Source organism: Biomphalaria glabrata, chromosome 5, assembly GCF_947242115.1.
Source record: "Biomphalaria glabrata chromosome 5, xgBioGlab47.1, whole genome shotgun sequence".
NCBI classification, from domain to species: Eukaryota; Metazoa; Mollusca; class Gastropoda; family Planorbidae; genus Biomphalaria; species Biomphalaria glabrata.
In genome coordinates this window covers 41,550,269-41,562,875 of record NC_074715.1, presented here as the reverse complement: position 1 = coordinate 41,562,875, position 12,607 = coordinate 41,550,269, and the positions used below count along the sequence as shown (strand labels likewise).

At 31.6% G+C, this 12,607-nt stretch overlaps 1 protein-coding gene across 2 annotated transcripts; it reads left to right on the top strand.

The window, feature by feature from the left end:
* The first annotated feature begins 86 nt into the window (after positions 1–86).
* Positions 87–12,587, top strand: LOC106063586 (HAUS augmin-like complex subunit 3). Of its 2 annotated transcripts, none has more exons than XM_056028621.1 (14): positions 87–203; positions 3,986–4,177; positions 4,310–4,417; positions 5,771–5,854; positions 7,563–7,674; positions 8,365–8,568; positions 8,695–8,837; positions 8,951–9,085; positions 9,434–9,614; positions 9,912–10,064; positions 10,862–10,958; positions 11,080–11,224; positions 11,349–11,526; positions 12,400–12,587. In XM_056028621.1, exons 2-14 carry the CDS (start codon positions 4,002–4,004, stop codon positions 12,523–12,525), a joined length of 1,842 nt encoding a protein of 613 aa, XP_055884596.1. In that variant the 5' UTR covers positions 87–203; positions 3,986–4,001; the 3' UTR covers positions 12,526–12,587. The 2 variants fall into 2 exon arrangements, with proteins under 2 accessions (XP_055884596.1, XP_055884597.1); XM_056028622.1 differs by lacking the exon at positions 87–203 and adding an exon at positions 540–679.
* The last annotated feature ends 20 nt before the right edge of the window (positions 12,588–12,607 follow it).

Sequence of the window (12,607 nt, the reverse complement as noted above, 5' to 3'; positions counted from 1 at the left end):
GGAAACCCCTAAGTCAAAGAAAACAACACAGCCTAGCTGGAATCTACTAGGAAAACTAAAAAAGAAAACAAAACAACCCTAAATTAATAAATAGTATAAGTATAGTTTAGTATAGTATTAAGTATATGTCTAGATCTAGATATTATATAGATCTAGAACTAGATCTAGTATAATATAGAGGAGACGAATGTCTCAGACTCAATGTAAATAAATCATTATCAATTCAGTAGTGAAAATAGTTCTATATTTCTAGATATTTAGATCTAGATTCTAGAGATATCACCAGATGAGCCAGATCAGATGGAGACCTAGACTAGATTTTTAGATTTTAGATCTACAAAATACTACAATCACAATCTAGAATCTAGATCTAGAATAATCTAGATCTACTATTTACTATTCAATCTATTGACTATTGTAGACTAGTGTCACTATTGAAGTGATACTTCTACGACTACATCTATAACTTATTAATATTATTATTAATATGTCTACAGTCTTTATGATGTTATGTCTTATGTCTATACTCACCTATAGTCTATGACATAGATCTATTCTAAGACATAAACATAAGTTGACTATGACATGACCAGTCTGAGTCTGAGCAGTCTCTAACCATCATTATCATAATAATGATAATCATGATCATACAGAGTCACTGATAGATATATTACTAATAGTAATAGTTAATTAAGTTAACTTTTAAATAGATTTTTAATAGATCTATTTATCTATTAGAATTAGATACTGTTTATAATTATAAGTCGTAGAGTCTATTACTAGTCTATATTAATATAGACAGCATAAAGATCTAGACTATCTAGCATAACCAGGTCTATAGTCAGTAGCATACTGGTCTAGTAGAGTAGTATATAATATATATAGAGAGTAAATAGAGTATTGTATCACTGTATACATATTACCCTTAACATTAGGTAGAACTAGACTAGAATTAGTGACACAGCTATTAAGGTTAGATCATTAGATCATTGATATGTAGACAATGTAGTAACATTATCTAGTTTAAAAGGTTTTTTTTTTAAAGCTAAATTTCATTTCATAAGAATGTGTAAATGAGTTAGGTTAAGGGTGACTAGATCTAGAGCTGGGAAACAAACCAAACCTGAGCAAAATTAACTGAACTTGAACCTCACAACCGAACTAAAACTTTAAAACTGATCAGTATGAACCAAACAAACTGATCTTATCCTAACCAAACTGAATCAAAAGTTGCATAAATGCATCCCTGAGATACATTTCATATCACATTAACAGTTATTACCTTATAATAGTAAAGTAAAGTTACCCTTTCAGACCTTGTGGTCTATTGGGATCATGTTAAGGTCATTTAGTTCTGTGGCATATGGTTAACAAGGGTGTCATGTGGCCAGCACAACGACCAACCGCCTTTACTTTTCCGCAACTAAAGTTAGGTACCCATTAAAGCTGGGTAGCCTCAGAGGCGCCCAAAGATCTTAAAATTTAAAATCCCAGTCTTCACCAGGATTCGAACCTGAGACCCCTGGTTTGGTAGCCAAGCACTTTACTGCTCAGCCACCACGCCTTTATTACCTTATAATAAAACAGTTTTAAATAAGTGTAATGGATTATTTGAGTTGACTGAATTTAAAACTGGCATAGCTGTACAAGCAGAGACTACTGAAATTATAAAGAGTGAAAATTTGGAACTTGTCTCTGAATAATGGAAGTAATTTGAAGTTCTCTTATCGCAACCATGTTAAAATTAGCTGTTCATGTCATAAACTTAGATGCTTAAAATGGTCTTTAAATTTCCTGGTGCTGATTTAGTTCATGATGATATGATGAATACTTCAAAAGAAGTGGTGGAATACTTCAAGCATATATGAAAAAAATCAGGAACTAGAACACCCTCTTAAACAGAATGTTACTACTCATTGAAATGGTCAATTCTTTCTATGGTTGTTATTAAAACAGTTATTAAAGACAAACTTGAGCAACTAAATGTTTATGAAAAATTGTTGTGGGCTGTCATTACATTTTGGCATTTTACAAGGCAACTGTGCAACTGTCACATGGGAATGTGTCAGTATCCACTGATGTATGGTCTCTCTATGCTATTTCGTCTTCAATCAGTTTGTAAGATCAGTGGTTCAGACAGTGATTGATTTAAAGGCATCCTTTGTACCAACTTTTAACACTTGCGCCTTGTTAAGATATTTGTCTTTTGTTATTTAAATACGAAGTTTTATATGGTAGACAAAATTAAGTCTACTTCAATACACCAGGTGGTATCAAAGACCTCAGATAGTGCACATAAAGACAGTTTTGGTTTAAATTCAAGTCATTCAGCCTCTTTCCAAAATGAATAAAGTTTACCCTGAGTCATTATGAGCGATCTTAGGGTTAGGCTAATTTATCCAGAAACATTAGAAATGCTCACATGCAACCATAACTGTTAAACTGACAGCCAGCTACTTAAGCGACCATTATCTGGATTTTTCATCAGATCATTAGTCATCAAATTTACTGCTTCAATGTTTAATTTACTTTGACTGCAGCAGTTTGTAATTTTAATGTTTGAAGTTGCACATTATTTGTATTTTATCTTTATGTAAAGTTTCAAGTTCAAGTGTTTTTAAGTAATAAATTGAATTGAATCTTATTACATTTACTTAGCTTTGGTATTATCTAATTTTATAACAACAAACTTTAGATATGACCAAACTTGAACTTAAACCGAAACGGAACTTTATAAAATGAGTTTCATTCCCACCACTAGGAGTGGCCTAACTTTATTCAGAGTTATATAGATCTACATACAAATTACAACTTTCAAGGTTTTTTTATTTGGGTGGGGAAGAGGAAATGGGTGGGCTGGTAGGCATTATGATCTTTAGTTGCTTTTTTAGCCTAGTCATGTTGTATGTGCTTGGTACTGAAGTTTCGATAATCGCAAGTTTAAACTCTGCCCGCCATCATCCCATGCCATGCCACAGGAGGTTGCAATAATCTTCCTTTCTGAAATGAATTAAAGCAAAAAGCAAACAAAATAATCAGTAGCATAAATAGTCTAGTCAGATACATAATGTCCACTACCACCACTGTCTAATATATTTTATATTTATATAATTAAATGCAAGGTGAATGTATGTATGTGGTGAATAAAAAAATCAAAACCATTTGACCAATCTTGATAAAACTTGGAATACATTTTCCTTAGATCATGGCAGAGACTGCAGTGTATGTTTAATGTCCCTCCCACAACCCTAAAAAAAATACCAAATTTTATCTCTATTAAAGAATGAAACTTTTCAATAAATTGGGTAAACCCATTTTCACACTCTACTTTTATTTTCATAGCTAAATAAAAAACTTTGAAGGGAACATTGCTTGAAATAGATCTAAATCCAATCAAATACATCTGTAATACCCAAACTAAGCAGGCTGCAGGTAATATCTGGCTAGTTATACATGACATACTTTTAAGTAAAAACATTTGAAAGGTACTGTGCTTTTAATGCTAACACAAAATAAAAAACAAATATATTTTACATTTGAGTAAAGGAACACCATTTGTAAAGTCACTCAATTTAGAGATCTTTAGGACAGAAGACTAAAAAGTAAAGTAGCAGTAATACTATAACTTACTAATATAAAAATGAAAGTTAATTTAAAAAAAACTCAGACACAAACATAAGGGCTTATTCCTTATTCCATATATGCTAGGACAAATTCTTATGATTGCTTCTTTTCCCTAGTGTTATTAAAGCATGGAATGGGCTGTCTGAATCAGTCAGGAAAATCAGTGACTTAGTTTAATTCTCTAATTAACAAGCAATACTAGATTAATATATATAGAAATGCAATAGGACTCAATTAAGGAATCTTCTCTTTTAAAGGAAGGTCTGTAATTTATAAAATAAAGTAAAAAAAAATAAATGAACTTAACTACCAAATGTTTTTTGTTTTTTTTGTAATCATCTTCTTTCTATTTTTAATACAGCCTCGAGCAACTGAAAATGAGTGCTCAGAGTTTTATTGATACACTAAAGCGTATTGGTTATCCAAAAGCGGCTGCATTAGATCCTAACTCATTTGAGTGGGCTTTTGAAAATGAAACTACTTTTCCTTTCCTAAAGTGGATCTGTGATAACATAAGTGAAGAAAATGTGTTATCATCTGAAGAGCTGAGAGAGTAAGTATCTTATATAGGAGGTCTATATTTATTTAAGATATTAACATTTCGATATAGTAATGTGAACTTATAAATCTTGTTTTTTTATGTGTGAAAAGTTTAGAACTCGCTTCTAATGGCTGATATTTTCAGTTATGAAGCTATTCAAAATAATGGCATCACATTGAAAGGTGCTGAGCTAGAAGAAGCACTGAACTTGCTGGTTGTAGAAGATGAAGAAAACAGTGTCAAAACAGTGGAGTAAGTCATTCACAGTGCTATTGATTATATATATTTGTTTAAACAAGACATTTCTAAGACTAAGTGAAAGCAAAGTATTTAAAAAAAAAAACACAACATGCATTCAATATTTTTTTAATAGAAGAGTTATATATTGATGCTTTTATTACTGTTTGTAATCATTCCTCAGTTTTGAGCTTAATTAACTGGGGGTCCTGGGTTCGAATCCTTGTGAAGACTGGATTAGTTTGGGAAAAGTAAAGGCGGTTGGTCGTTGTACTGGCCACATGACACCCTCATTAACCCTAGGCCACAGAAACAGATGACCTTTACATCATCTGCCCTATAGATCACAAGATCTGAAAGGGGAACTCTCTTACTTACTTATATATATAACATATATTGGCACAATCTATTTGGAGGGTAGTGTTGCCTCTCAAATTGAATGATACTTGCGAGTTCTGAAGTGCTTACATACACTGAAGAAGCACAGTGTAGAATATATATTTTCCTTAAGTTTAATTCCTTCAAACTCAATTCAATAAAACAATTAATCCATTGATGAGCAAATTCAATTAAAACATTGATCACTTGTACAAACAAAGTAGTAACTTGACTGACATATATATTATTATTGTTGAATTAAAATAAAGCACAGTGAAGATACGATAAACAGTTATCCATCTAACTTCCTTGGCTTGCTCACTGAGGCTGCTTAATGTACTCAATGGATTTCTCTGTAAACCACCACAACACACTCAAGTTAAATGTTAAAAACAAATCAGATTATGATACTGGTTTCATCATAAGAATTAATTGCAAAAGAAATGAATAAGAGATTCAAACATATTCTAAAATATTTTTTTTCATCTATAGTTTCAATCAAGACAGTCACTTAATTATTTTATTTCACTAAATTCATTGTACAAGTTCTAATAAACTTAATTTACAAATAAAAATAAATTTGTCTTGAACAAATTCAAGAAAAACAAAGATATTCAATATTTGTTGATGCAACTTATATGTATCTTCTTCTTGTTAGGATGTTTCATATAAATGTCAGTTCTTTTCATTGTTCAATAAATGTGTAGGGCTGAGTGAATTAAGGGCAAGAGGAGGCATGTCTTACACCAGCATATTCTAAATTTGGTTTTAGCTTAGGTTAAATATTAGCATTAGAATTATGAAAGATCTTTAAGACAATGGTACCTCATTGCACACACCTGCTTACATTTTGCTCATATATTCAGTTACTTTAAAAAAAAAATTATGTGAAATGCTGGTAAAATGTAGTAATTAATAAAATAATTTAAAAAGCAGTGTTGTTATTACATCATAATTGATATGACACACACATTCTTTATTTCTCCTCAGAGAGGATGAAGAGCATGTAAAGAATTCTCTTCTGAAAGCCAAGGCTCAGAAAGAAATATTAAAAGCAAGATGTAACAAGCTAAAGTATGTTCCTATAATTTTACAAATAAATAATCATATAAATCTCAAAAATGTAAATTGTATAATTATTTGCGTTCAAAACTTTGTATGTGCTTCAGAAAGTTACATTCTATTTTTTTTGGCAGACTTCTGTCATCTTCATAGTTTTCATAATTTTTAGTTTGGCACTAATGACATTTATTTGGCCATTCTGCCTGACCTTGGTGATGCTGTCTTCATACCCATGTCTAAGTGCCTGATTACTGTAGCTTCTGTAACATTACTTGTCAATCAGTAGCATAAACAATTTTAGACATAGAGTCCCCCTGAATTATAATATCTAAAGCATATGATCTTCCAACTGAAAACTAGTGTGGTTTTAGATAAAATAAAACATGATTCTTTTAAGCTTAGGACAGGACTTGGATTTGAATGCTACATTTATTAATTGTTATCACTAAGGCTTTTGATGCAGGTAGCTGTAATGGTTTGTTGAACATCAGGTTTGCACATTATTCTCAAATAGTTACAAAAGGCTTAAATTAGACTTATCAGAGACCTATGTATAAAGAACAGTGTGAAATATGGATGTTTACTGGTCCTCTGCAGCCACACCCCCCCCCCCCACTTTGTTATTTTCTTAGGCTTAATGCTTAAACAAATAAAGTAGATATTGCTGTAAGGCATCAATCTTTGAATCTGCTCCAATGGTAATACAGTTGATCTACAGGCACTCCTATTTCATATTAAAATTAAAGAGGTTCTCAATAAAAAAAACTTCTCTATATTGACAATTTTGGTTTGCTTTACTGGTCTGCAAATAATAGTATGGATGGTTGTGTGCAATGCTCTCTGGACTGTCATCTAGATGGTACTGTGTTTGAACCATGCCTTGAGGTCCTGCTGAAAGAACAACCCAAACATTTAAACAACTTAAGTAGTAGCTCCATTTTTAAGTGAATGGATTTGCTTATGGAGCTACACTTTTTGTTTTTGTAATATTATTAGAGAAAAAATAGTCATGATAGCATCATTTTTGTTGCTCTACAAATGAGAGTTTGACAACGTCTCTTTGTCTCCTGAGAAAAAAAAAAGCATGACTACGAGGCACTATTTCTGTTTAGCTCTGAGATCTTGAACATAGCGTTTGCATTACTTAATGATTGGATGGGTTTTGATGAACACTTATATGGACAATTGTGCCATAATACGTAGGTCACAGCTTGGGCTGCATAGCCATGGGAAATACTGCATTCCTCATTAATCTTTGGACTTGAAGACAAGCCTTATTGTTATTATAATTATTATTATTATTATATGGACAGCATAGAGGCGATTTTTTTTTTACAGCTGCTGGAGGTGCAGTATCTATTTCTTCTTTCTTTTTTTTTTTATGAGTCTTAAGGATAATAGAAGTACTCTCCTGAAGCATTTTAAAGACCAGTTCTTATGTTAGTTTGTTCTTACTGAGCGTAGAAAACAAATGGCAGCTGGAGAACTTCTACATAATCTATGGCACTTACCTTTGAGACTCAAAGAAATGCACAGATGAAGAAAGGAGAACTAAAAATTAACCCTTAGAAGACAACAACTTCATTTGCAAAATAATAAAATATGTGGATACGGCTGGGTTTTTGTTATCAGGCAAACATTTGAAGTATTATATAAATAATGAAATTTACAGGTTAATGTTGATGACTTACAAAAACTTAATTGGTTAAAATTTGTTTAGTCTACACCAGATGGCTCTTTCTAATAAAATTTCAAAAATGGAAGTAGAAGAAGGACACTTGCTGAAATCTTTCCATCAGCTAAAGGACAAATGTAGCTCACAGAACCAAAAGGTAACATAATATTTAATTATTTGGATTTCTTGTTTCAATTATGTACACTTATTTTAAAAATTAAATTTTTCTGGTTAGTCTCATTCTGCTATGCCCTGTCTAGAGGTAACAAAAAATATACATTGGTAATGTCAGAATAGCTGTAGCTTGGGTGAGAGCTAAATGGTTATGTATTTAACAAAAAGGAAACAACAGGGTTAGTCCCATTAAACACAGACAATAACACATTATGAAACTTAAACTATCATACTAATTAAATGTTTTGTAACATTCTCAGCTCTAGGAAATACACACATCCTGCTTGATTTATGTGACGCCTAGGAATCCTAAATTTAAAAGAAAAAGTGATTAAAAAAATATTAAATAGCTCAAAATCAAATAGAACATTCAGATCAGTTGGCACACCAGTTAAGTACTAAAAATGTATAAGTAAGGAATCTTAAGTAAATATCAAGCCTCATTAAACCAGGGTGGAGTATCTGCACATAAACTTAAGGAACTAAAAAAAAAAAATTCACATGAAATCCTTATGTTGATGAATTAACATACCCAAATGTTTAAAAGTGCATTTCATTTTTTAATTTATAAAAAAAAACTACATTTTATATTTTATCTTAAGTTATTTTCTCCGACTTCTGAGACGTAGCATCAGATAATTCATATGAAGCTTGTGTAAAAACTTGGTTCTAGATTGATGAAGCTGTAGACAAGTTAATGGCAAGTATCTGCTCACTCTCAGACCTTTATAAACAGTCAACTGAGTTAAAGAAAGGAGAAGGTCAACCAGCTGATGAAACTGTTTTTCTTTCACAAATGGATCTTAAAGGTTTTCATGAAGTGGAGAGAAAATACTCTCAAGAACTTACAAAGTTAACCAAAAAGCTGTTTTTTGAGGTAATGTATAAGCATTATATTTTACTATTTCTGATTACAAAAAGAATAAAGAATCATGTTAAGAGTCTGTAAGATTTTACTCTGTAAATATAGATCATAATTTTGTTAATGTCTCATTGTGTTCAGGGTGTGGCAGACATGACAGGGGAAAGAGATGCATCCCAATATGGATTGTTAGATGCTAGCTTTCCAGAGCAGGCCAATGTTTCCATGGAAGAAAAGGAATCCTTCATTGAGAACTGCCAGGAGTTTGCACGTTTACAGAAAATGTAATCATTATTTTACCCTGTTTCTAGCTCATTTACAACATTAAACATTAATTTAAATTGATAGCATTGTTAATGATTAGCACAATACGCCTATATTTTTATTCTACATCTAGTTTTCCGAAGAGTGAATGTGATCGCATCAATGCACTGATCAGTGCCAGAAAAGCTCTTAGTGCTGTGAACGAAGCAAGGTCTATACTACATCAGATAAAGTCTGGACAATTCCCAAAGTCTCCTTCTGAAATTAGGTAGGCCTTCTTAAAATCAGCTTAAACAGTGTCACAATTAAAATTTAAAATGTCCCTTTTATTTAGCTATTTACTTGAGGAGGTGAGGAGTCTTATAAATTTAACATTGCTAGGTTATTAACCAATAACTACTACATTGTTTGAATCTCATACAAATTGGGATGTGCTGAAACCTTAAACAAAAAGTAAAGTGATAAATTGTTATAAAAAAATTTGGGAGGTAAGCCATTGGGTAAAAGTTAGATCAGAATTTTAAAACAATAATATTACATTGAAGAAACAATGATCTCACTGGTTCTTTTTAGCTTCCATCATGTTTAATATTGCACTATTGTGATATCTTTGCAGTCGACTCCAACACAACACAGAGCAAAACATAGAAAATGTTAAAGCAGAGGCTGTACCATACACAACATCCTTATCCAACCTGTTGAGAGAGTTAGGAGGTTTACAAGGCACTGAAATACTAACAGGAGATTATAACTTGAAACTCAAACGCCAAGATTACTTTAATAGAAATCAAGATAAGGTATGTCATTTCATAAAAGTGAAACCATTGTTTCACAAGGAAAAGAAAGGACATTAATTGGATGTTTTTAATCTTAAAGATAAATAAGTCCTAACAAAAAAATATTAGTTAAAAATAAATAAATTTAAAAAATGATGAGGTCAGGTGAATATAATACTACTGAAAGATCACTGTTTTTACAGTGTATATGTTTCTCCCATTTTCAGTTTGATTAGTGATTTATTTCTTGGGATATTGGGTTATAAACATCGTCTATTTATTTCTTAGGTTACTCAGCATTGTCTATTTATTTCTTAGGTTATTGACCATCTTCTAGCTCAGAGAGGTAGAAATGAATTCCTTGCTATGTTGTATGAAGTGGAGACAAGATGTCACAATGAAACATATGTGCTTTTAGTGGCTTCACGAGAAATGCTTGAGAAGAACTTGCAGGAATGGAAACAGCGCATGGTAATTTTGTAAAGTTTTAAAATTAGATGCATAAAACTTGATTGATTTTTTTCTTTGAAACAAGTTTTTGTGTAGTTAGGATTTTGTCATGCATTGTATGGAAGATAAAAATGCTAAGAGCAAAACTGATTGAAAACATTGACTTTATTGTTCTTTTGTAATGAGGTTTGAGTTCTTTATTTATTTTATGCTGCGCTCATTATGTCAACACCTAAGTACTTTGATGGCAATTGTTTCTCTGCTTAGTTTAAATTACCCAGTGAAAGCCCCATCCAGTTACAGTTATAGTAAAGCATTTAAAAACAAAAAAATCAATATCATGTTTTGCATGGTCTTAGCCTGAAACTTGTAGCAGCTCTGGAAATAGCAATCACACCAATCTCTTTGTTCTTCTCTAAATAGGTATAACAACTACTTAAAGTTTACCAAATGAGTGCTTTTTTGTTTATAAAATCAACTTGACCAAGGCCCATGTTTTTCTACTAGTTTCAGCACCTTGTTTATGAAAAAATAAAATGTTACCAGTAAATTCAAATTATTGTTGCAAATGTTACTACATTCTGATATTCTTTTAGTTATTTAAGAAATGTGCATTGATACACAGATTTCTTTTAAGGCAATGTGTAGTACAATATTGTCACAATTTAAATGTTAATGCAATTGTCTAAAACATTTATTTATTTGATTGCAAATTTATTATTTTTTTTTACATTTTCAGGTCAGTATTGTTTTGTTTATTTCAGAGAAATTTTAAAATATCTTCAACTTATATTTTATTAAAATAACTAATCTAACAGAATGACTTAGAAGATCCTGACTTGAATGCTGCTAAATTTAAACGCAGTGTTGTTGATGCCAGGGACACGTCTTCTGTGAGGCTATATCACCTACTTAGTAAGACAATAGATCACTCACCTTCAAATTATGAAAAAAACATTTTATGAATATGTTTTCACTTAACAAATAAAGAAATATAGTGGATATTTTCCCAAAGCAAGTTTTTTTTTTCTTCCAGGTGACACAGAGGAAGAAGAAAAAATCCTTTACTTGCCAAAAAAAAAGGTTTTGGATGCTGCAGTTGACTTACAAGAACAATTGAATAATGCTAAAGCAATCAGTCAAGCTATAGATGAAAAGTATCTTAGCAAAATTGTTCAACTGTGAGTAACTACTTAACTTTATTCTAGCATTGTAGTTGAGCTAATCATTAAAGTCAATTCTGCTTTATAATGAGGTTTAAAAGTTTTAGCAATGTCCCTAATTAGCTTTTAAAATTTTTTAAAGTGAACATTCAATCAAAAATTGCGAAACAAGATTGTATGCTGGATCTAGCACCTCAAGTGGAATGCCTTACTTGTCTCCTGTTGAAGTCCAATCAACCATGGCCGCTTTAATAGCTAAGTTCAGCACCCTGGTCGCAGAAATAGACAAAGTTATCGAAGATGTCACAGCTAAAAAAAATGTAAATATTTTTTTAAATCTTTTCAAAGCTTCAGCTCTTAATTTTTACTTTTTATTTATTTTTTTAAGAAATCTGAAACAAAATAATTAATAGGTTCGCATTTTCCACTTGTCACATTGAATGAGAACCATCCTCATGTAGCGAGTTATCTGTTCCCACTTGAGTGAGATGTGGATACTTAAAGAGTTAGTAGGCTGAAACAATAGCTTGAACTTTATTTAGTTAAAATGCTATGCGCAAGGTGAACAGGCACAAAAGTTTCTCTAGGTAAAGTAGTCAGAAATTATAGTTAAATTTATTGAAGTAACAAATGAATTCCTTTCCTACAGACTACTCAATAACTGAATCCTAGATCCTTATCTCCTCTTTTAAACCTTTATTTATCTCCAAAGATACTTAAAAAGCTAAACTACTTGCCCCACTGCTACAGTGATCAGAAATTTGTGAGCCATTTTGGTATGATTCTGACTGGTGACATCTTTAACCCTTAAAGTGCGGAGCTGTTTTACAATTAAGACATACAAAATGAAATTACAATGTTCATGTTTAGAGGTTAAAGAACCTCACGCATCTTAAGGGTTAAGGAATTTCAAATGCAATTAAAAGCTCAGCTTTCCTCTTTAATACCTGAGCATATATTATACCTTATTTTTTTAAATACAAAGTCACAGGAGAGAAAGTACAATTTATCTTATGTCATTATATACATTATGTTTTGTTGACCAAATAGGATGATTCATTGCTGCGCTAAAAGGTCTAAATTGTTCCTAAATATCACTTTGAGTTATATATGTAGCTTTATAGTTCTCTCATTCCTCCTCTCCCCTTCCCATCTCTTAAGTCTGAAACTGAATAACTACATTTATGTTACAGGTTTTAAAAAGTAACGCCCACCAGCGCAAAGAAAGAGAGCTGTTCACATTGTTTCATAACAATCCAAAGGGCCTTCAGGATCTGATGTCTGCACTTGGTGACAGAATAGAAGGCTCCAGACACTGACTTTTTCTTGGTTGATAATTTAGTAGATGTATTTATTCAATAAATTTTATATTTTTGGTCAATGGTTGTTTTCTATTTTTGA